The sequence below is a fragment of the Zingiber officinale genome, chromosome 4B (assembly GCF_018446385.1).
Source record: "Zingiber officinale cultivar Zhangliang chromosome 4B, Zo_v1.1, whole genome shotgun sequence".
NCBI lineage: Eukaryota > Viridiplantae > Streptophyta > Magnoliopsida > Zingiberales > Zingiberaceae > Zingiber > Zingiber officinale.
The window spans coordinates 131,778,827-131,804,328 of NC_055993.1; the positions used below are offsets into that span (position 1 = coordinate 131,778,827).

A 25,502-nucleotide genomic window follows, 5' to 3' on the forward strand; every position below is an offset into this window, starting at 1 on the left:
CAATAATAGATAAAAAAAGTAGGATTGGATTGAGAGAATCATATTGTCGTCAGCTTTAATATTTAAAGAGGATCAACATTCAAACCATAAACCCTGGGTATCATTCTCCTAACCACAGCGACTCATGACTATTATTAATAGAATTTATTTAAATGTGTTCACATTCTAAGAGTGTTCAATGCCTCATGATTAGGAGCACATCAACAATAATGTCTGTGCAAATGTCTCTCATAGGTTAATCATGCACGACATCTAATCTTTTGAGACCATATTTATATGCTTGGAAAACGTTGGCCTATAATAAATAGTTTGTTCTTTTATGCGACCATAAAACTTCCATGTGTTTTGATGGAAAAAGCTAAATAATTCGATGATGCTTTAAAATAATATCATTAATTATATTTCAAAAAAAATGATGAATCAAACAATATTGAATTTAGAATGATGGATTTGATTTTATAAAAAAAATTTATCAATGAAGTACTTTCAGCGAACAACTTAGAAGCCCAACGTCCTATGATTATATTTTCTATCTGGAGGAAAAATTCTTATAACAAACTGTAAATATCTAAATGATAACTTAACGTATTTTTAATACACCATCATCTCAGGACATGTTAATCATATTTAAATATCATATGATATGAAAGTACAAATTCTATCATTTTTATTAACTTAGTACAAGATTTCTCTATATTATTCTCCTCATGCACATTGCGTATATTAGTAGCTCGTTTGACAAACATTTGTTTCCATAATGCATTTCAAGCAATTAGTATATTTTTAATGTGAAAGAGAGCCTTGTCGTAATCTTAAAATTGCTACGGCTATCAAAATAGACTTAGGCTTGAGTACGATAGAAAATATAGTCCAACTCTTCTCGAAGATTCCATATCAACAGAAGTTTCATGCATCCTACTGTTAATTTGCCATTAGTATATTTTTAATGTATTTAAATATTATTGCTAATGAAACTACGGTATTTTTCAAATTAAAAATTAGAAAGAAACTCTTTATAAATTATTTTGAGTCATCAAAATTGCTAAATTCCATTTCGCAATTGAATTACTTTCATGTCAAAAAACACTTAAATGCCCCATTCAAAATTTGTTGGAAAAACTTAAATGCATATCCCCGCAGCTCAAAGTCTAGGGTTTCTTAACCTTCTCCGAGTTGCAATCTTTCTCACCTCAGCCGTGTCATCGATATTCTCTATTGGTTTTTATAATGCATCCATCTTTGGATCTGGCTGCAGGTGGGTGAGCTCGGCCTACACCCTAGTTCGGGAAGGAGGAGCGTTTTGTCTTTGATATGGAGGCGGAACCCGCGGAGTGTAATGGGTCCGTGAAGCTGGAAAAATCGCCAAGTGATGATTTGATCACTCACAAGAGGCGGAGGGACGATGGGTCTAGTGCGGAAGCTACTAAGGTTTGGTTGCTTCGTCCTTTCTTGTATTTCTTGAACTCATTGACAGATAATTGTTTCCCCCCAAATGTCGTGATGCTTTCATAATTACCGGAGCAACTTGGTTGGTAAATTCAGTTAGATGTTGCTTTCGTTTGTAGTTTCTACCATGTCACCTATTGATCTTGCATGGCAATACATTACTTATCTAGAGCAACAAAACCAAAGGAAATGCAATCACTGAGGATATGTAATCCTTGTTGCCCTGGAGTCATCATATAATTGACATTTTATCTCATCAGCTATTATGTTGAAGCTACCAGATGCTCTAAAGTTTTTATGAAGTATATCAATCTTACAAAAAATAATTAACTAGCATGAGCTGGAAAAGGATCGGAAGCTGATCAATAGGTGCTCAACTAATGAGCTAATAGATGCACCAAGAAGGAAGCTGATCGACAATAGGTGCTCGACTAATGAGCTAATAGATGCACCAAGAAAGAATAAAAGTATTCCTATTGAGCATTTTGCTTTCAATATTATTGAGGTCACTTTGTGTATGTAGCTACATAAGATTCATCAGTTTTGGGTCAATATCAACTCTTTCACAGGAGAACTAATATATAAACATCACTGATGCATATAGAAAGGAGGTCTTAATCTTATTGAAGCACAATGATTGCTATGTTTGTGACAAAAAATATGTATTCTTTTATTAAATTTTTCATTTTCATAATAAAGATCAATTGATTCTGTATGCCAATATGTAGGTTTTGGAAAGACCTGGTAGAAATAGGGATATTGGGTGGAACCATTGTGTCAAAGTTGGAGAAGGGAATTGGAAGCACTTGAGGTGTAACTGGTGTGACTTTAGTACAGGTACGATAACTAATATTAAGTATCATCTTATTCATCGTTGGCCAACAGCAAAGTGCCCAAATGTTCCAACTAAAGTTTCGAAGTCCATAATTGATCAAATGTATGAGAAGAGAATGTGCAAGAACAAGAGGCTAGCACAAAACCGTAGATTTGATGGAAAAGAGATGAGTAGTCCTTGTAAAGATGATATAGTTCATGTGAATTCCACAAAAAGCGACAAGGAGATTCAGGTGGAAAGTTCTGGTATATTCAATCCGAAAGCAGATAAGCAATTTGAGAACACTAAAGCAGCTACTAAATCATCGGAGAGTGCTGATCATCGTTTAGGGACTACTTTCCAGCTACCTAAGACTGACATGACTAAGGTAATGCCTTTAATGTGAACTGAGTATATTTCTCTCTCACCTCTATTTATTTTTTTATTTTTACATAGTTTAGCATGGCGGTGATTTCCTCAATTTTTATCTTGTAGAAGCAAATCTTATAAAAAATATGGCTTTGCAGAGTTATTAAATGCTTTTTCTAGTTTTTATCTTTTTTTTTCTATGTAGATTTTTTCATTAGAATTTTACATTGGAGGGTTGGAGGGAGGGTATTTCTAGGTTTTAAGATGGTTTAAGTTTCCTTCCTCTCAAAGAATAGAAGGAAAGCAGAAAAAAGGTGGCCAGGGAGGCTAGGCAGAAGAATATTAGATACATAGTACAGGAATTGCTGGATGAATACTAGTAAAACCAAAAGTGGGGACGGGTAGTTGGGTGGCCAGCAATCTGTTTTGCTTCTTGTTCAACCAAGGGTATAAACGTTGGATCATATGGCCTTGTAAGGCATATATTAGTCCAATTTGGCACCACTGCACACACCACCCAACTTGGTGATTGCGGCCAACCGAAATAGGGCTCATCCGAACCCAATTTTCGACCTTCTCTCGAGCAAGCTTCTGCTCCGGCTTCTCGTCCCTCGAACGTCGCGTACGTTCTTCTCGTCCACCAGTGCACTCTTCTGTAGCACTTTGTCCCTCGGATGCACTGAGCCTGTCGGCTCTCTTCCGTGCCATCCTTCGTCTTCCGCTCGACTTCCTGTGCTCCTAAGCTCCTGCACACTTAGGCACATGGATCAAAACACAACAGGACCTAACTTAACTTAGTTGATCACACCAAAACTATCACGAGGTCCAACAATCTCTCTCTTTTTGATGTGCATCAACCCAAGTTCAAGTTAGGAAAAAACAAACAAGTTGAAATAAATGTATTTGCAAAAATAAACATTTTAAGTATGAGGTTGCAATAAAAGAAATTGCAAACTTTGGAAAAAAAAATCCCAACTCCCCCTAAACTTGTAATATTCCTCCCCCTTTGATCACATAAAAAAAAAAGGTATACTAAGTTTCGTAAGTTAAGAGAACAAGTCACAAAAGCAATTTTTAAGTTTATGAAATTTTCAAAACAATTGACAAACATTAAAAGTATTATCTTCATTAATATCACACACTTATCAGTTTAATTAAATATTCAATTCAATAATCGACTTCTAGGCTGAGGCGAGACACTAGGCCTTTTTGGTTATTGGATCGTCAACCACTTTTAGACAAAGCTTCTTAAAAAATTTAAACATTTAATTTTTTTGAAAGCCTTAAATCCAAAGAGAAATGTTTAATCTAAGTATGATTTTGGAACCCAGTATAGGTTCTTCCTACTGGGTTAAACTAAGTATCTGGGAGGTACATATCCTCTGGGAATTCTTCTAAGTTATCCTTGGTGATGTCTAATATACTAATTTAATTTACTATATTTTCCGTACTTTGGTTTTTGACAACTATTCAATTTCAAGCATGCATGGTCATTCAAACTTTTGATTTGAATTTTTAACTTATCATTTTCTTATTTTAAATTATCTAATTGTCTTTTTAAATCAACGTTCCCTTTTTCCAATTTTACTAAATTTTTCGAAAGTGCTTTAATGAACTGAAAAGAATGTTCGGGTGAAAGAGCATGTACCTCACTTAGCACGTACCTCACTTACCTTAAGTTCTAAAGCTCCCCCTTCATTGCTGCTATCTTCCGATAATTCTCCCCTTCATCAATGCTCATTGCTAAACTGGTTTCGTCTTCCTCTTGATGGGTTGCCATTAGGGCTAGTTAGGCGTATGCTTTGATTTCGGATTCGGAGGACGACGACTCATCCCATGTGGCTTTGAGATTATGTTTGGGCCGAGCTAGCTTCTTATTCTTTTCCTTGTCTTTGTTCTTCAATTTTGGGCAGTCATCTTTGATGTGCTCTTCTTCGTTGCAATTGTAGCATCAGACAGTCCTTTTGTGTCGAAAGTGCTTTCTCGTCTGCGATTTAAATTTATTAGATTTAATAAATTTATTGAATTTTCTTACCATTACGGTTGCTTCGACTTCATCAATGGATGCTTCGGAGTCTTGATCTTCCGTCTTTGCTTTTAGGGCAATGTTGAGATTTGTTTTTTCTATTTCTTTAGGATCTGCAATTCGAGTTTCATGAAGTTCAATGTAGAAAACAAACTCTCTAGCGTACTTACCTTAAAATTCTTAGAGATGTAATATGCATCAACTAAGGATGATCATTCTGGAGTCCTCGGGAAGGCATTGAGCGCATATCGGATTGAGTCTCGGTTTGTTATTGATTCTCCGAGATTGCTTAGCTGAGTGATTGATGTGCGTAGATTATATACTCTTTTATGCATGTTTTTACGCACATTTACATACTTTGAGCATGCTTGATCTATGCATTTTTATACTTCCAGCTTTCCTTTTAGCATATTTACTCTTTTGGTTCGGAGATCTGCTTTTTGTGCATTTTCTGTACACAGGAGTCGAAATTGGTGAAGATTATGCGTCCTCGGACAAGCTTGGAAGGGATTGAAGGGAGAGAGCATCAGGCCGTGTACCACACACGGCCGTGTAGTTTTAACAGGAAGGGAAGAGGAATCTCACACTACCGTGTCTTGTTTGAAGAAATTAGAGCGGATGCCTTACATGGCGTGTAGATCTACACGGCCGTGTGAGGTCGCTGGTGGTGGCCGTGTGCACCACACGACCGTAGCATTTCCAGAGAAGAGGGTCCGGCCGTGTGAGTCACACTATTGGCAGAGAAGGAACTGGACATGGCGGTGTGAATCTCACACGGCCATATCACGGGTCATGGCGCCCGATTTTCTCCTCTATTTAAACCCTCCTTCATGAATTGAAGGGATCTCTCCCTTTGGGAGAAGGCAAGATTGGTGGTATCCTCCCATTCTTGGGAGGATTTCAAGCGATTCGAGGGGAGTTCTTGACGATTTCGACTCCGGAGCAAGGATTGGATCCGAAGACGAGGCTTTTTCGTAGATAAGTTTTCTCTTTCCCCCTTTTCTTGGTTTCTTGGATTGGGGATTTAAGAAATGCTTGTAATCTTTATTTCTTCGAGTATTCTTCCTCGATTCATGGAGTAGATCTTGTATTCTAGGATTAAGGGAGTATTTGTATGATGGATTGATGTAATCTCTTATGGATTTGCCATTTTCTTGTTTCAATGACATTGTCTTGCTTGTATTAATTAGATCTTGAATGATTAATGGTGATTTGTGCTTAATTCTCATTCTTGATTAATTGTTTGGATTTCTTGTGGACTTAGTAAAGATAAACTCTCACTCGATCATCCGAGGGATCCACGTGACTGGTACAAGCCCGTGTAAGGACGTTTGAGAGATAATCTTGAAGAGGAAATAGGAATATTCAAGAGAGTAGGATGGATCTTGTGATTAGTTTCTTGTATCTTGATAGATTAATAAGTTGTGGGCTTCTATGTTGATATCCGAGGAAGGCATAGTAATAGGTGCGCTTCTGTGTAAGGACAACGTAGGTTCACGTCTAATTGATCATATTTAGATACATTTCTCAGTCCTTAGCCGGTTATCTATTGCAAGAGAGAACCGGCAACTTTCTACAAGTGTTTGGCAATTGAGGGATAAGAATTAGTGAACCATTTACATTCAAGAAATCTTACAAAGAAACCGAAACTCCTAGAATCTCCCATTATCATAACCCAAAACACTAAACTCTTGTTTGTTGATCTTTAATATTAGATTTGTTTACCTTCACTTTGCATTTGAAACAATTGGATAGTTGTTTAGCTAATTCGCATTGAGACATTTCTAGTGCTTATTCCAGTCCCTGTGGATACGATAATCTTTTATATTACTTGCCGTACACTTGCGGAGAGCGTAACAAGTTTTGGCGCCATGCCGGGGACTGCGCTATAACATTAGGAATTATCAATTGAGTTAGACTAAACATAACATTTGTTTTCCTTTCATATTGCATAGTTGTAACTAATCATTAGATTCCTGTTTTTACTTTCTTGTATAACTTTTACTTATTGTTAATTCTTTTTATACAAATTCAATTCTACATTTTTTATTCTTTTATTTTTCTTTTTCTGTTGAATTGTCATTTGCTATCTTGTTCTTGTGTATGCGAAGATCTAACTTTGCAGGGGAATTCTTTCCTTTTGACCTTGAGATTGACAGAACTTTCCATAAAAGAAGAATTCTGCAAAGGCAAATTGAAGAACAGGAACATTTGAACAAGGCGAATAGACCACTCAAGGATTATGCAGCACCTTATGCAAGAGGTTTTCGATCTAGTATTTCAAGACCTTCAGTGGAAGCTAATAACTTTGAGATCAAACCCGCAATTATATCTATGGTGCAGCAGAACCAATTTGGTGGAGGACCTCATGAAGACCCCAATCAACACTTAGAGGTCTTTTATGAAATATGTGGTACCATGAAAATGAATAGAGTTCCTTCAGAAGCAGTTAGATTATTATTATTTGGGTTTTCTTTAAGAGATAGGGCAAAGCAATGGCTGAATTCTTTGGCCCCTAATAGCATCACCACTTGGGAGCAGTGTGAGCAACAGTTTCTTGATAAATTCTATCCACCAAGCAAAACAGCTCATATGAGGAATTTAATTGCAAGCTTCAAGCAAACTAACTCAGAATCTCTTTTTGAAGCATGGGATAGATATAATAGTATGCTCAGACAATGCCCACATCATGGGTTGGAAAGATGGTTAGTGTTGCACACTTTTTATAATGGTATCAACTATCATACCAAAGTGTCCCTTGATTCAGCTGCTGGAGGGGCACTTATGAATAAAAGTTTAGATGAAGCTGAAGAAATTATTGACAGTGTAGCACAAAATCATCATCAATGGGCAAATGAAAGAAGTGGTGGCTATTCTTCTGTAAACCCAACAATTAAAGCATCAGGGAAGTTTGATGTAGATGCAGTCACTCTTTTGTCTGCAAAATTGGACGCTCTTACAAAGAAATTTGAGAATATGGGGACTAGTGCTAATATGGTCAATGCTATTAGTACATCTTGTGAAGTATGTGGGAGTTCAGAGCACTCAAATGACTCATGTCCATTGGGAGCTATCACTGCACAAATCAATCAACTGGAACAATGTGATGCAATCATGAGTTACAATCAAAGGCATAACAACCCATACTCAAATACTTATAACCCTGGATGGAAGAGCCATCCCAATTTTTCTTACAGAAATAATCAAGATCAAGGACCATCTATGGGGGCAAGACCAAATTTTCAAGCTGGGCAACAAAATTTTCAACATCTATCTTCTCAAGGCTTACCAAAGTCAAATATTGAAAAGATGCTTGAAGAAATTATCTCAAGTCAGAATGAAATGAAGCAAGATTTAGCAAAGCTCATTCAGAGAATGGATAATTCTGAAAAGCATCAAAAGATCCAGGATAGTCAAATTGTCCAACTAGCTTCCTCATCATCCAGAGCACCAGGACAACTTCCAGGAAAACCTGATGTGAATCCTATGGAGCATTGCAATAGAATTGAGCTTAGGAGCGGACGGACCTTGGGAGACTCCCAAGTGACTGCTCCAAAAGGGATACAAAAAGAAGAAGAGCTCTCTCCTCTTATACCAAATCAGATTCAAGCTAATGAGGAGAGTACCATTGAGGTTGAAGAGACTCTTCCACTGAACCATCAGAGCAAAGCTGTCCCTTTTCCTCAGAGACTTACAATGCTCAAGAAAGATGAAGAATTTGGTAAGTTTTTAGAAAAAGTTAAGGAAATTTGTGTAGAGGTACCTCTTATTGATGCTATTCTTCAAATGCCTAGATTTGCCAAATTCCTGAAGGATCTCATGTCAAACAAGAGAAGAAGAGGAGAGGTTGAGACAATTGCGCTTAGTGAGGAATGTAGTGCTATTTTGGAGAAGAACACTTCCCAAAACTAAAGGACCCAGGGAGCTTTTATATTCCTTGCAACATAGGAAAATATTTTTTGAAAAAGCTTTTTGTGATTTGGGGCAAGTGTTAGCCTCATTCCCTATTCAATTTGTAATAAATTAGGTCTCAAAACATTAAACTTACTACTATGACACTTCAACTTGCCGATCATTCCTGCAGGTACCCTTTGGGTATTATAGAAGATGTGCAAGAGAGGTGGATGGGAATGTTATTCCCACAGATTTTGTCGTGTTGGACATGGAAGAGGACCCCAGGATTCCTATCATATTAGGAAGACCTTTCCTTGCTACAGCTGGAGCTATAATTGATGTCAAAAATCATAAGCTTTCTTTGGTAATTGGTAAGGAAAGGTTGGAATATGATTTATCTAATATCTCTAACCATGTCTCGTCTCTTTTAAATGCTTGTAGCAGGACAAGCATTTATAAACTTGAGGAATGGAATTTCCATCCTCATGGAAGGCCACCAAACGAATGAGACAATGTGGTGGAAGATGTTGGGAGAAGATCTCCCAACAAAAACAAAAAGTATATCTGTCCTCCAAGGGCGAGGAAAAGAAGTGAATGATCAAGTTTGGTCGAGCTAAAGACCTTAAACAAGCGCTTCTTGGGAGGCAACCCAAGGGTTCTTTTAGTTAGTTTTGATTTGTATTTTAATTTCTTTTAGTTTGATGCATTCTTTTGATTTTGTTTTCAGGTTAGGTGCAAAACAGAGCCCGGCCGTGTGCTATACACGGCCAGGCAAAGGTTGCAGAGAAGGGAAGTGCTTGGGCCGTGTCATCCAGACACGACCGTGTCCCGAGGAGAAAAGGTCTAGGCCGTGTCTCAAACACGGCCGTGTAAAGAATCCCGAGGAGAAAGGTGTAGAGGTCGTGTCCCAAACACGGACGTGTAAAGAATCCAGAGAAGAAAGATGGAGAGGCCGTGGCCGTGCGAAGAATTCAGATAAGGAAGAGGGGGAGGCCGTGTGGATCTGCACGGCCCGTGTAGGAGAGTTATTAAAGTCTTCTTTCTACCTTACACGGCCAGATCTTGGCCGTGTTCCGCACACCCCCAACTCTCCAAAACATCTCTTTCTCTCCCGATCTCTTAAAAACTCCTCTCTAATCTCTCAAGATCTCTTAGATCCGGATTCTCCTCCTCTCTAAGACTTGGACTTTTTGTTCTCCTAACCTAAGATCTTTGCTCTTTGAAGTTTTGTTCTTTGAGTTCCATTTTTCCAACCCTAGATAATTCTTCCCCTATCTAAACTCATCAAGATGTCCAACATTTTGAAGAAACTTCGCAAAGGAGGTGGTGGATCCCGTGGAGACAAAGAGAAGGAGCCATCAACGGACAAAGGAAAACAACCAGTGAAGGGCAAAGGCAAAAGGACTTCACGCAACGAAGGTAATGACAATGAATTCAATATTGTGTTTCGAAATGATGATCAAGTAACTAGATTTGCAATTCTTGTCAACAGAAAGATAGTGTGTACTAGATATATGGACCCAACTGTTCTTGATATGCTTGGAATTAGGGAAGATGTAGATTTGATGATTGGGTTTTTGGATTGGAGTGATATTATGTACACACATTTGCCTACATATCCTCGTCTTGTTTTGGAATTTTTAAGTTCATTGGATGTCCATTTTACTAATGAAGATGATTATTTTGGAAAAATCTCATTTAGACTAATGAATCAAGAATTTCTATGGGCATTTAGTGACTTTAATTCTTGTTTTGGATTAACCACCGGTAGCCCTCGTAGGTTTGATCCAAGGTTTAATTGGAATCATTTTTGGAATGCAATAACTGGGTTAGATCAACCTTATGAGCCTTCAAGAGCTAAGGCCTCCCATATGCAAAACCCCATCTTTAGGTATCTACATAGAGTCATGGGTAAAACTATTTTTGGTAGGGGAGAGAGTGATGGGGTGGTTAAAAAGATAGAGCTTTATGCTTTATGGGCTATGCTTTATAAGGTTGAATTTGATTCTGGTTTTCATTTGATTTCATCGGGACGATGAAAAGTTCAAGTCTGGGGGGGTGTCATGTACTGTTTAGTTTGGTTTTCAGTTTTTAGTTTTTGTTAGTTTTTCATGTTGGTTCTTATTTTCATTGCTTGTTGCTTTATTTTGCTTGTTTTTGAAATAATCATGGCAAAATTTTTTTTTGAGAACATCAAATCTTCACTTATATGCTTTCTTGGATTCAAGTGAAATGTTAGCACGATTATTGTCTTGATTCATGATGTTCGAATGATGCTAGTAGTAAACTTTGTGTAGTTCTTTTTTCTATCTTGGGAAGCATTAATAAGCTGAGAATCTTATGGTGATGAGTTTTAGTTTTGGTTCAACCTTAAGGATTTTATCTTCACTACACTTATGCTTGATGCTTGAATAGTTGATGTCATTGAAATAGTCATGATTCATCTTGTTTGCTTAGTACTTGGTTTCCATGGTGATTTCTCAACTTTCATTTTGGTTACTGGATGAGGCTCAAATCATTAAAGCTCATTTGGAAAAATCAAAATATCCCAACATGTGTGCTAAAAGTACATTTGTGAATAAGTTTTGCATAATGCAAACACTTATAAAAAAATAAGGGATATAAAAAGCAGTTGTCATGAGTGGAATCTAGCAAGTCACCCTTTGAGACCAAGTTAGGTTCTTGGGGAAATGACCGCTTAGCTTCCTTGAGATCGAGCACACCTTTGAGACCTTGGGTTAGTTGAGAAATATGAACCAAGTGAATGGTGAGTAAGTGCCTATCACTTGTTACTTGTCTTTCACCGGAAACATTAGGAATTCAAATTTGATGACGACTTGACTAGGACATGGATTGAAACTTGAAGGGTGTTGAGTTACTTTTACACTGTGCACAAGATTCTTATGCTTGAACCATACGTTACTTGTTTCCATGATCACGCTTGTTAATGAAACTTTTTGATAGAGTTAGGAAAGTGTACTAGGTTTTATGAATGTGTTGTAGAACATATGAATTTAGGCTGACATTTTGCTTGAGGACAAGCAAAAGTTTAAGTCTGGGGTGTGATGTCGTAGATTATATACTCTTTTATGCGTGTTTTTACGCATACATACTTTGAGCATGCTTGATCTATGCATTTATACTTCCAACTTTCCTTTTAGCATATTTACTCTTTTGATTCGGAGATCTGCTTTTGTGCATTTTCGGAGTCGAAATTGGTGAAGATTACGCGTCCTCGGACAAGCTTGGAAGGGATTGAAGGGAGAGAGCATCAGGCAGTGTACCACACATGGCAGTGTTGTCAGAGAAGGAAGAGGACATGGTCGTGTGAATCTCACACGGTCTTGATTAAGAAATTAGAGCAGATGCCTTACATGGCGTGTAGATCTACACGCGTAGGTGCAAGTGGTGGTGGTGTGCACCACACTGCAGTATTTCCAGAGAAGGGTCCCGCCATGTGAGTCACAGTGCGACTTTGGCGAGAAGGAATCGCGGGCGTGTGAATCTCACACTGTCATCAGTGTGGCGCCCGATTTCCTCCTCTATTTAAACCCTCCTTCATGAATTGAAGGGGATCTCTCCCTTTTGGGAGAAGGCAAGATTTGATGGTATCCTCCCATTCTTGGGAGGATTTCGGGGTCGAGGGAGTTCTTGACGATTTCGACTCGGGAGCGAGGATTGGGAAGACGATCTTCTTTTTAGATAAGTTTTCTTTCCCCTTTTCTTGGTTTCTTGGATTGGGGATTTAAGAAATGCTTGTAATCTTTATTTCTTCGAGTATTCTTCCTCGATTCATGGAGTAGATCTTGTATTCTAGGATTAAGGGAGTATTTGTATGATGGATTGATGTAATCTCTTATGGATTTGCCATTTTCTTGTTTCAATGACATTGTCTTGCTTGTATTAATTAGATCTTGAATGATTAATGGTGATTTGTGCTTAATTCTCATTCTTGATTAATTGTTTGGATTTCTTGTGGACTTAGTAAAGATAAACTCTCACTCGATCATCCGAGGGATCCACGTGACTGGTACAAGCCCGTGTAAGGACATTTGAGAGATAATCTTGAAGAGGAAATAGGAATATTCAAGAGAGTAGGATGGATCTTGTGATTAGTTTCTTGTATCTTGATAGATTAATAAGTTGTGGGCTTCTATGTTGATATCCGAGGAAGGCATAGTAATAGGTGCGCTTCTGTGTAAGGACAACGTAGGTTCACGTCTAATTGTTCATATTTCTCGATCCTTAGCCGGTTATCTATTGCAAGAGAGAACCGGCAACTTTCTACAAGTGTTTGGCAATTGAGGGATAAGAATTAGTGAACCATTTACATTCAAGAAATCTTACAAAGAAACCGAAACTCCTAGAATCTCCCATTATCATAACCCAAAACACTAAACTCTTGTTTGTTGATCTTTAATATTAGATTTGTTTACCTTCACTTTGCATTTGAAACAATTGGATAGTTATTTAGCTAATTCGCATTGAGACATTTCTAGTGCTTATTCCAGTCCCTGTGGATACGATAATCTTTTATATTACTTGCGACATTTCCGTACACTTGCGGAGCATAACAGTGATGAGTTCTTTGATTCATGCTTAGAGTTGTGCTACCTTTTCTCCTTTGTTCATCCGCAGATTTGTCAGCTGGGTCCGGAGAATGTCTCGTCTTGCTAACTTTGCTTTCGAAGTGCCTTCATGGAGTTCTAGGAACTTCTCCCAAAACTCTTTGGCGGAGTCGTAGCTGCCGATGCGATTGACTTCCTGAGGCCGAAGAACGTTGAACAGATGGAATTCTGCTTTATCATTTGCCACGAAGTCAGCTTGTTCCTTCTTCGTCCACTGATATTCTTCTTTGTCTTTCGGAACTACAAAATCATATTTCATTATTAATAGAATTTCAAAATGTGTTTTGAAGAATACTTTCATCTGGTGTTTCCATTGTGCGAAGTCTCCCTCGAATTTTGATGGGTGAATGCTTGCACCGGTCGTCTTGATCTTAATGTTTCGGTCGGCGGTTAGTCCTTCTGAGATGGTTGGGCTCTGATACCACTTGTTGGCTCAGCGGGGCCGGTAAGAGGGCATAACGTTTGTTAAAAAAATGAGACAAAACCTTTTCCTTTTTCCAACTAAGATTAGTAGCACTATCACAATAATTATAAACTCAAATGAACAACTAATATAATTAAAAGAGGCTAATAGGTTTAACTTGGTTACAACCTAGGTGGTTGTTAATCCAAGGTGATTGCAAAGCTCCACTAGAAATATCTCGTTCGTGTAGGCTGAGAAGCCTCTTACAATCTATAAAAAGCTCAGAAAAGACTAGGAAATGGATTACTGAAGTTATTGTTGATTTCCTAGGTCCAGGGGTCTTTTTATAGCCCCTGGAAAGTCTTATCTGTAACTTGAGGGCGCCTCCAAAGGGCTTGGAGGGCGTCTCTGGATAAAGCTTTATCCACTGCGAACGACTATATTGATTGGCCGAAGGCGTCTTCCATACTCATGGAGGACGCCTTCTATGCTTATGGAAGACGCCTTCTGCCTGAAAGTGGCGAAGGCACTCGCGCGCCTCGGAGGCGCCTTCAACTCCTGTTGAAGGCGCCTACAGCAATATTCTCTAGCTCCTTTTGCTTTTCTGCTGTTCCGATCACTTGGGTGATTGCGGCCAACCTAGTGTACTCTTAGCATTTATATTTTAATTCTAAACATATATACAATTAGTTTATGTAATTAGAAGTCGTTCTCAAATTCATAACAATCATCTCCAAATCCATAATCTTCATTGTGACCAACAATTTTAACGAGTTCATTCTCCTTTGACATTTGAACAACATCTTCATTGATCACATTTAAACCATTTTCATTCTCATCTTCATTAACCAAGTGAAAGTTTTGCATTTGATTGGCTTGTTTTCTCTTTCCACGAGATTCACTAGGTGTTTCATCAACTACATGAAAAATAAAAAATGAATGTAATAAATTTAGCGCTAATATATAAAAGTTAAAATCCAATGGAACTTTGCATGATAATCGATGATAAATAAAAATAACTTACCAGTTCTCATTACATGTGATGCAATAACTTCAACCTTATATATGAATGATAAGTTATGTTATCCATTCATCATAAGAAGGAAGATCTTCAAATGGATTTTTTTCAATATTCATCCTCTTTTGTTTTTCTCTTTCCCTCTTTTTCTTTTAATCTCAAGTTATACATCACAAAAAATGAAATATTCATCCTTTTTGGGCTAAACAATTTCTCCTTTTTGAATTCACTAATTTTTCAATGAAAAAGTGTAAAGTATCAACACACCGAATTTGTTATAAGGGTTTTTCAGTAGTTTAGATTGTTTAGCTACTTGAAAAATTAAATAGCATAAAAAAAAAAGTATATCATTTCAAATGCACTCCAATTACGTTCACATCTTGAAGAGCTACACGTCAATCTTAAAAAACTCTAATAGCAAATCATTGCAACTCCGAGCAATCATCCCCAAAAGAATGACACGAATCAGCTAGAGTAAAAGCAAAACATAAAAAAAATAAATCATAAACATTTTTTATTACCATTAATTGAGTCTAAAACTCAAAAATAATATGGAGATTTTGTGTTCCTCAATCAAATAGCATTTTCAATGCTAAATAATACTTTTGTCATGCTGAATCTGTCCAATTATTGGTCAATTTTATCTCAATCTGCAATATCAGGAACAATTCTGGCCATGCATTCATAAAGTCCGCGCTTGACATTCATATTTAGTTGAAAAGTTTGACTATAATGATATTGAGAATTCAAATAATAGCCTCCAACATGCAAAGGTTGACGAAGCATACATTCCCATCTCTTATCAATGACAACAAAAACTAGCTCTTACTAAATTGTGTCTTCCACTTGAGACATAAAAGGGTTGGAGGCTATAAAAGAACCAAGGGGCTCATGTTTGAGGCATCAAGGGTTTTCTGTGACAAGGAACCCTAGGAGAGAGTCGTTTCCAAGAAGCCGGAAGGATTCTGTCACTGAGGAGCTTGGGGATCTTCCGAAGACATCGAACACCACGACTAAGCTTCTTTATCTTCTTTCTTTGATAGAAGTTGTAAAATGCTTTTCATTATGTCTTTGGTTTGTATCTCCACCTCCATGAAATAGTTTTTCTAATTTTAGGATGAGGGAGTAGCATTGTTGACACTTGTTTTATTAATTCAACTCTTTTATCGCATGATGTGCTTGGTACATAGAAGGTTCTGCCATAGGATCAGAAGTCATTAGTTCTAGCCTGATTATCCCAAAGCCAGTGTATGCTTTCCTATTTTGACTTGATCCCCTGTCGTGATCGAACGAGAATGCATAAGACGCTTGTGGAATTGATGTGATAGGGTCAGGATGACTATATTGTTGGGAGCGAACTCTAGGCTAATATGAAGCGCATGGATACAAGTTATGCCTTAGAATGAAAGAGAATTCCGAATCCGCTTTATCTACGAACAAGGAAACTATAAATAATGCAACTACCTGGATTAAGATGAACGCTGGCGGCATGCTTAACACATGCAAGTCGGATGAGAAGTGGTGTTTGGCGACCGGGTGAGTAACGCATAAGAACCTGTCTTCGAGAGAGGAACAACCACCGGAAATGGTGAACCTAATTATTTGACTTATTGAACTTGAGGATTTGTTTCGAAAGTAGTCCAAAATATCTCGAGGTACCATTGGCTATCACGAAGTTTAATGGGTCTACTCTGATTTGATGTCATGAAATATGAGATAACACCTAGAGAATCGTGGGGTAGCATGACCAGAGTCTCCCGGAGAAAATGATCGCTTTAGTAAGCCTACCTTGAAATTAGGCGTTGCATGAGTTGGTGCACTGTATTGTTCAAGAGGAAGTATCGGGTACCTTGGGATAGACCACTTTCATGCATATCGAAGGTAAAAGAGTGAGTTACATTTAGGGTGTCAACGATTATCACGGTGAAATCAAAGTCCTATAATTGCTTCCAAAAATCAATTTTCCACGCATATTCTCATTTGCTTTCTTAGTTTGTTTTTTTTTCACATACGATTCTCTCAATTTTGATTTGTTTAGATAACTTGCTTCGCATTTAGACTAATACTCAATCTAATGGTCCCAATGAACGATATTTTTTATTACTTGACGACATTGTACATTTGCGAATTTCGCATAAAGTTTTTGGAGGGAAAACTTCTTATCCATGATGATATGATCTTGAATCACGAAGAAGGCATCTATTATTTTTTTTGTTATATGGAATAGTTGTCTATGAGCTTCATATTTATTTATTTATTTATTTATTTAGTTATTTGTGAATAATTACATATTGACGACTTTTGTTGTTTGATGTCTTAATTCCCAAAAATTTCTGGTCTTTTGACAGTTTTGGTAATTCTGCAAATCTTTTACTGATTCAACGTCATCTCTGGTAGTAATAGGCACTGAGGTAATCTTCCTGTGACATTTAAAAAGCTGATCCAAGAATTGAAAGATTTGGCTCCAATATATAGTCACAGGATGTCTACTGATTCATTTTTTGAGTGAAATATAGCTTGCATTGATTGGCCAGTGTAAACTTGGGTTGAGCAAGTTAATCTTTGATGTTTGATGTCATCATACTCTTGTGATTACTCTTAACAATATTTAAAAATTGGGTTAAGAAACTTAATCTCTTTGTGGATTGTTAATCTTTGATGTTTGATGTCATCATACTCTTGTGATTACTCTTAACAATATTTAAACTTGGGTTGAGAAACTTAATCTCTTTGTGGATTGATTTCACCATCTTCAGAGTGATAATTTTTAACAATTTTATATCATGATACAATTTTCATGTGTAATATACATTTTTTAGTTTCAAATTTGGGTTAGTCTGTCCTGTGTGAATCATAGAATTTTGATGATGGATACTAAAAGCCTTCTTCTTTTGTCAATACTGTCTCTCCTTTGACATTCCTTCTGTGATATCAAATTATCAATTTACCAATGCCCTTCTTACTGTCTTTTTGAATATGAACATTGCTATCCTTTAACTGGCTGTAGACCAAATTACACATGATGATCATGACCAGCAATATTTGTACTTCAGAAAGGCTCATCTTCCATTTTTAGTGACACGATGATAACAAGTGACTGGTTACTTTGGATTCCTCTCCATTCAACTCTTTATGTCTTCCACTTCTCTGCTCTGTTTCTTCCAATTTCTGCATTCCTTGTTTCCTTTTCCAAACAAATTGTCTGCTCTGGATTAGTTAGAGATTCATTCAAATGACTGTTTCTAATTTTTATCGAGATAATTTCTTCCTATTTTTCTTTGATGGTACTAATCGCAGGGTTGACTAATTTAGGAAACCACTAAGTATGTTTCTGAGCAAAAGACAAAATCTAAAAAGTTATATAAGATGATATAATCATGTTCAAGGGTGTTTCCTAGATGATTGGTAACTTGCGTCTAGTTATTAAATTTAAATGAATAATATTTACGATGTAAAGGTACTTAGTTTGAATCATTAAAAATAGGGTTAGTGGCCTACCATTGTGCGCCCCGCGAAAATGGTGCATATAGACATCAGCTCTTAGGACTTCACACCTTATGGCTTCTTGTTGTCATCATTGTCAGAGATGAGATTGACATTGCAATGGACAACTTCTCATTTAGGAGAGAATCATGGGATAGAAGAATGATAGCCTGCACACCTTTATGTGAGCTCCTGTGGATGACGCCCGACGTGGGTGATCTGACGTGGCCAAATTTAATTTTTTTAATCTCTCTCGTTTGCATGCAATAACTCTTTTCTTTCTTCTTTGATCGCATGCAAGGTGGTGTTGGTTTGTAGAAGTCAGCACCAAGGTGGTGCTGGTGGTCCAAGGTGGTGATGGTCTATAAAGACCAACTCCAACGTTGGTGCTAGTATTTAAGACCAGCACCAAGTGGTGCTAGCTTGGTGAAACCGGCACTACGTACAAACCAACACCAAGGTGGATGGTGTTGGAACCCCGTGGTAGTTTTGATGTGATCAACCAAGTTAAAGTTAGGTTGTATTATGTTTGATCTTGTGTCTAAGTGTGTAGGAGCTTAGGAACACAAGAAGTCGAGCAGAAGACGCAGCTAGCGAAAAGGATGGCACGGGAAGGGAGATGACGGGCTCGGTGCATTTGAGGGGCGAGGTACAGCGGAAGAGTACACCGGTGGACGAGAAGGACGTGCGCGACGTTCGAGGGACGAGAAGCCAGAGCGGAAGCCTGCTCGAGGAAAGGTCTCAAAATGGGTCCGGGTGAGCCCTATTACGGATGGCCACGATCACCCAGGTGATCGGAACAGCAGAAGAGTGAAAGGAGGCTGGAAATACTGCTGGAGGCGCTTTTAAAGAGAATTGAAGGCGCCTCCGCGCCTCACTGTGGAAGGCGCCTTCCATGGCTGGACGGCGCCTTCGATGAACATTATGAAGGCACCTTCCAGCCTTATGGAAGGCGCCTTCGACCAGGCAGAAGTGAACGTTGGCGAGGATAAAACTTTATCCTCGCTTGCCTCGCTGGAGGAGTCTTCCAGCCCTATGGAAGGTGCCTTCCAGCCACGGATAACTTATCCCAGGAATTATAAAAAAACCCCTGGATCTAGGAAATATTAGAACAACTCTTGTAATCATTTCCTAGCAATTATCTAAACTTTCAACAAGTGTAAGAGGCTTCTCTGCCTTCAAAGAAGGAGACTTTTTAGTGCGTTTATTTGCCTTGGATTAGCATCCATCTAGGTTGTAATCAAGTAAATCTGTTAGCCTCTTTTAAATTATTAGTTGTTCATTTCTGCTTATTCTAATTGTGATATTGCTTTTAATCTGAGTTGGAGAACGAGAAAGGTATTATTTTCTTTTTTAGGCAATTCACCCCTTCTTGCCGGCCCCGCTGCGTCGACAGATGGTACTGGTTTGGTGGTGCCAACACCAAGGTGGATGGTGCTAGTTTCTAGAAACCTGCACTACCTTGCATGAAATCAAAGTAGAGAAGAGAGTTGTTACATGCAAATGAGAGAGAGATTAAAAAAATTAGATTTGGACTGTGTCAGATCTCCCACGTCAGATGTCACCCACAACCACTCACATAAAGGTGTGCATGCTATCATTCTTATCATGGGGCATAGTTTATATGCTCAAATACTTGACTCTTGATCCGAGCATTTCAATTGTCTCCTAGGATTTTCTTGATAATCTATTTATATAATATCTATCTATAAATTTATATTGTTTGTTGGTCTATTCTATTTTCTATTTTTGTTAATATATATATATATATTTGTGAGGCTTGTGTTGTTCCGTTGCTATCAGGCTGAAATCAGAGTTTTGTATATTCTGGTATGGCCCCTCTAAATTAAAGTGTTGGACAATTAAGAAACAAGATAAAAAAATTAATGTAACATAGATGAACAATGGTAACATGAACAGGCAAATAAATTAGGAAAGAGAAAAGAAAAATAAAAACTATAGGAGATAACTATGTGAAGCTCCAATGTATGATAAACTGAGAGAGAATGTGTTAAGATATCATGAAACATATAATAAATTTTATAGTAAGATATGTTGAATAAGTTAGAGTTGAAAATGTGAGGGGTAGAAGTAGATTAAAAAACTCTAGATGCAAAAGATTTGAATATTAATCACATTATCGTCTTGCATAAATTTCATTTAAGGGAAAAATCCATTTAGTCAACTCTAAATACTTGGAACCATTACTGTTTGATATGATGATATGGATTTTGATAGTTGTGCAAATTAATTGGTATGATGTAATTGTAGAAGTTGGGGGAAAGAAAAAAGTGTATTGCATCATAATGAGAACTACCCATGCTAAATCCTAAGCTTAAAATACCAATGTGGTATTAAACCCACTACACCAATAAACCTATTAATCTAATTATTTAAAATACCTCTAATACCACTGAGGTCAGCCTATGCGAATGAAAGCATCTTATTATTTTAAGGTACCCTTTAATATTTAGCGAGGATCCATTAAAATGTAGCTATAATACTGTATATGCAATGCAAGTTGTTTCTCTCTATTGTTAACTGTATATTTATTGAATATTAATATATATTTTTCTTTATCATCAACAAAACCATTTATATGTAAATTCATGGTATGCAGATTTCCATACGGCCTTAAGATATTAACTTATCGTGTTCTTTTACAGCTGGAAATAATTGGCCCTGCTGAGACTGTTTCATTTACTGATTCTGATCCAGAAAGACATGACAGGATATATCGTCGTTGGAAAAGTGCAATAGAATGCCTGCTCAAGCTATCCTATTTGATCCCAGGTCAAGGTATCTGGAATACCCTCCATGCTGCATTATCCTTGGATCATTCTCAACTATCACATAAGTTGATGATGAATGAAGTTATCATGGACAATGAACGGCTAAAGGTACTTAATTGACGTGTTTCCTCATTCCTTGTGTAGGTAACCTAATCTCTAATCTGGATGTTTCATGGATTCCAGGACATTCAGTTAGGGGATTCAGAACTAAAGTTTCAATCTCAGAAGCTCAATTCTTTGTCAGCTAATGAACAAATAGTTTTGGAATCCACCGCTAGCTATCATAAAGAAGATACTAACACTAGAAAGTGCGAAAAGGCTTTCCTTGAGATTTTGGTTTCAAGAAAATTTGCTCTGTTGTGTGATTTTCTTTTGGGAATCTTTGATGAGAACATAACCAAATCTTTTTTAGACTTTAGCATGATTGATTCAAAATTGAAAAGTGGTGCTTATGAGCAGTCAGCAGAGTTGTTTAACCAGGATGTTGAGCAGGTAATCCACTGGTGCATTTTCTTTTGGTTTGGCTTTTGTCAAAGTTGTCTTGCCTTTTGTAATTACGTATTTCTTATTGGACTCTGATTGAGTAAGATTGATTTTAGCAAATTTTTTTGAGATATTTTGATTTGTTCAATATTTTGAATATTTGCATCAACATGTTGATAGCTTATTATGCTTGTCAAGCATCTAGTGACTTCTGAAGGGTCACATTGTTCTTGCTTCATTTGTTACTATATTTCATTGGTGCACTCATCCCACAGCAAGAAAAGCAGCATTAGGTTGTCAGTTTTTTTGGTGCCAATGGATGGATGCTGGTTCATTTTCATGTCCAACATTAGATGTTCTATGCTCTCTCATACTTATGGTCATTTCATAATTTGTGCCAGCCTGTTACTCTCAACCGTCCAATTGTTGGATTAATTTATATGATCTCAATATTCCCATGCCAACTGAATGTCTTCCCATGAGGATATCTTATCTACCAGGGCTGTTAATTGACTAAAACATTCTTTTTAAACTTTGCTTTCCACTGTAATATATTTTGATGAAAAAAAATCCAATATGTTCATTTCAAAATTGTTGTACTTGTTCTAAACATCAATAAGTTAGCTTTATGGGTATCAGGTATCCTTTTATTGTTCTGGCATTTCCTTAAACTTGCATATGCTTTGTAAATGTGTTCTTACCAGTCTGAATCTACACCTCACATTTTATAATTAAGTCACTTCCTCAGATATTCATGCAACACATGCGCTATAAATCATGAATTTTGCCTAAGCCTTGTGCATTTCTAAGATGAAAGTAATTTAACCGTTTATAATTTTTCTAGCCATGATCTTTGGTATGTTGATGCTTTAAAATTGGTTTTATTTGATTTTGTCCCAACAACTTGTAGACTACTATCAAGCAACTCCAATCCTTTTTTATGGAAAAAAATTCTTTAAATGTTGTGTGGATCTGCTGATATACTAACCAAACGTTCCTCATTCTTCAGATATGGAACAAAGTGCAAAAAATTGGTGAAAAGATGACTACTTTAGCTTCAAACTTGTCCTCTTGTCATAAACAGGTTAACATCCTATCTTGTTTGGTTTTTTATTTTTGACCTATTGGTATGTTAGATGGACATTGTTATTACTTTCTTGTATCCAAATATGCTGCTAGATTCATAATTTAGAAATGTAATTTTAGTATGTATGCATGTATCTCTGAAGTGTCCTGATAAGGAAGTTGTATTACATTCAATTACCTGCATATGCTTTTTATGTTATATTCCTTGCAATCAAATTTACTGTAACATAAAATTAGTAGCCAGGTTGTGGAGAAGTTGTTAAATGTAGCTATAGGTTTTTTATATAACAATTGGTTAACTGATATATACCACTTAAGTTTTTGTAATATGTGTTATGAAATTGTGTCCAATCAAATTCCAACTGCAGTTTTTCAGCTTCATGGTTCTTTTGCAGGAGACAGGTCAAGTAGGTGTTATACGGAAGAATTCCATTGTACCTCGAGCTACAAAACAGTTTTCTGTTGGACCAGATTTTTCCACAAAACCGGATCGTATGGAGGTGTCTAATCCAAATTGCGCATCTATTTGTAATAAGTGTCGGACTGAAGCAAATGGGGGTAACAGTATTGCTTGTGGTGGTAACAGTTTCAGTTGTGGGGGTAACAGCGTTAGAGAGATACCTAATCAAAGCTGTCACTGTGCTGTCTGTCCATCAACTGATAAAGATTCTGATCCAGTCTGCAAAGATAATAAGAAAGAATTTTATAAAGTTTCTGTGACAGAAGAAGACCTCGATGAGAATGGATGTGGGATCAAGGCAGCTACCAATTCTGGAGAGACTTTAGTTTCCTGTATGGAGTCTGCAGATCTGGTTGAACCATCCCAAACTGTTAATTCACGCTTGTGCAAGATATGCAGGACATGTGAGGCTGAAGATCGGAAGTTCTTGGTATGCGGTCATACTCGCTGCCCTTACAAATTCTATCACATCAGATGCCTAAGAACTAGTCAGATTGCTAGTGTTGAGCAACAAAACCGACCATGTTGGTATTGCCCATCCTGTTTATGCAGAGGTTGTCTCTGTGATAGGAATGACAACTGGATTGTCTTGTGTGATGGGTGTGATGAGGCCTACCACACTCACTGCATGAAACCACCTCGTGCAGTGGTGCCCAAGGGGCAATGGTATTGTCTTCCCTGCAATATTGCGAGAGCAAGGGACGGAATGAGAAGATCTGAGGAGTTGATATTGCAGCAACATAAGAACGAAGGTGAGCAGTCTAGTGAGGCTATTTGGCCGATGGATTTGCTACTCAGTGCTGCTGAAAAGTTCTTGGAAGATGAATTGACTTTAAAGCGGTAATGTCGGCTGTAATAAAAATTGCACGGGATATATCATCCTACATTGCTTGGCTCTGTATTGTCGTGCCCATCTTGTAACACTGGCATAGGAATAGAGCTAAGCAAAGTTCAGATGCTTTAGCATTAAAAGGTTACAAACACTTGCACATAAGTGATTAAGCAAGATCAGTTACTGAATCTTAGAATGTCAGAATGCACAAAAAATGTAGTCGACTATAATATCAGTTGTGTATTTTTTGTGCCCATTGTGTAACACTGGCATAAGAGTACCTAAGCAAAGTTCAGTTACTGAATCTTAGCATGTCAGTAGCCTGCACAAAAAAAATGTAGTTAAGGAATCTGAAATTGAAAATGTTGATTCCTGTGTATTATTTTCACTAATTCCTGAAGACATTATTCAGAACTTATCATTGTCACTTGCTAAATCTTCAGAAAGGGACAACTTTATCCAAGGTAAATTATGAAAAATGTCGAGGAGAACGGCATTAAAGTTGTTTGACGGAAGCTTTTTAAGGCATTTTCTGTCGTCGGTGGATTTCCAGTTTCAATAAATATTTTGATGTGTTTGGAAAATTGCAGTCATTTTGGTAGTTGTACTTGCCAATGTTAAATATGCCTACAAATCTATAGTAAATTATTTGACCAATCTTTATAATAATTATAGAGATTATAATATAATTGGGTAGTTGAGATCTTTTTCATGTAAACGGTTATTGTGTTAAGATAAAATGTCATCTATGATTTATTAGTTTGTATTTGTATTTTGTTGTGGAATTGGTGATATTGAGTTGTTTAGGTTGAGGGAACAATATCACTTTTACTCAGACTGAGATAATAATATAAAGTACTAATCTTCAAAGTGCTATGTAAGAACTCGTAACCTTTTTTTTAAGCCAGTTTTAGTTAACAATTATGTAAATCTAGCTAAGAAAAATCAAACAAAATTATAAGTTATAATCCACATAGGCAATCAAAGAACAAAGAAAGAAAAAAACAAACTGCTCCCGAGGATACACTGTAACGTTTAGACCCTCTAAATGGTTAATTAAATATTTAAAGGTTGAATTTTAGTTGCGGTAACTGCAGATATTTTCCTCCTTCGATAGATCTCCGTGAGTTTTTTTTTTTTTTTTTTAAATTTCAGTAAGACTGGATTAGTCGCTTCTAGAATTAATCAATTTGAAGAGAATTTAAAAAAAAAAAAAAAAAAAAAAACAATTGACAGCTGAACCAATTTTTGCCCAGACTTTGGCAACTTAAAGAAAATAAAGTAATCCATGGAAATTAAAGGATTATTCAGTTCCTCAACGATAGACTGCCTCCTCCTCGCACTCTGGATCTGGTGTTGCACTCGTTGCAACTTTGCCTTCTGCATGCATTTTGATGATGGCTTGTAAACACCGTTCTCTCTCAGACTCTCCTTCGAACGCTTATGACGAGCAGTCATCGAATTCAATGGAGAACGAGTTCTTTTCGCAGGGAGAGACCGAGTGCTTGGAGATGGGGAGGCAATTACTTGCTTATGGGATCGAGCACAACTATGAGCGGTTTATGCTTTGCAGAAGAAAGCTGACGACACACTACTGAGCAAAAATTTAATTCGGTATTGTGCAAGATTTAATATTATCCATTTCATATACTCAAGTTTTAAATTTTCAAAAACACATAGAACTACGAGAGACGAAGTAATTATCGGCGGTCTTTCGACAGACAGTATTTCTTTTCCTCAAATGGGTGAGGATCACACTTAGGTGGTC

General features: G+C 37.2%; 1 protein-coding gene and 1 non-coding gene across 3 annotated transcripts; one reads left to right on the forward strand and one right to left on the reverse strand.

The window, feature by feature from the left end:
* The first annotated feature begins 1,075 nt into the window (after positions 1-1,075).
* LOC121976787 (PHD finger protein EHD3-like) lies at positions 1,076-24,244 on the forward strand. 2 transcript variants are annotated; one of them, XM_042529131.1, is made up of 7 exons: positions 1,076-1,153; positions 1,256-1,428; positions 2,175-2,648; positions 20,748-20,981; positions 21,057-21,365; positions 22,366-22,440; positions 22,838-24,244. In XM_042529131.1, exons 2-7 carry the CDS (start codon positions 1,312-1,314, stop codon positions 23,744-23,746), a joined length of 2,118 nt encoding a protein of 705 aa, XP_042385065.1. In that variant the 5' UTR covers positions 1,076-1,153; positions 1,256-1,311; the 3' UTR covers positions 23,747-24,244. The 2 variants fall into 2 exon arrangements, with proteins under 2 accessions (XP_042385065.1, XP_042385066.1); XM_042529132.1 differs by having other exon boundaries at positions 1,106-1,428; positions 2,175-2,283; positions 2,394-2,648.
* Positions 7,246-7,351, reverse strand: LOC121978883. The gene has a single exon (XR_006111215.1). It is a non-coding gene; the product is annotated as a small nucleolar RNA R71 (small nucleolar RNA).
* Positions 24,245-25,502: the final 1,258 nt, after the last annotated feature.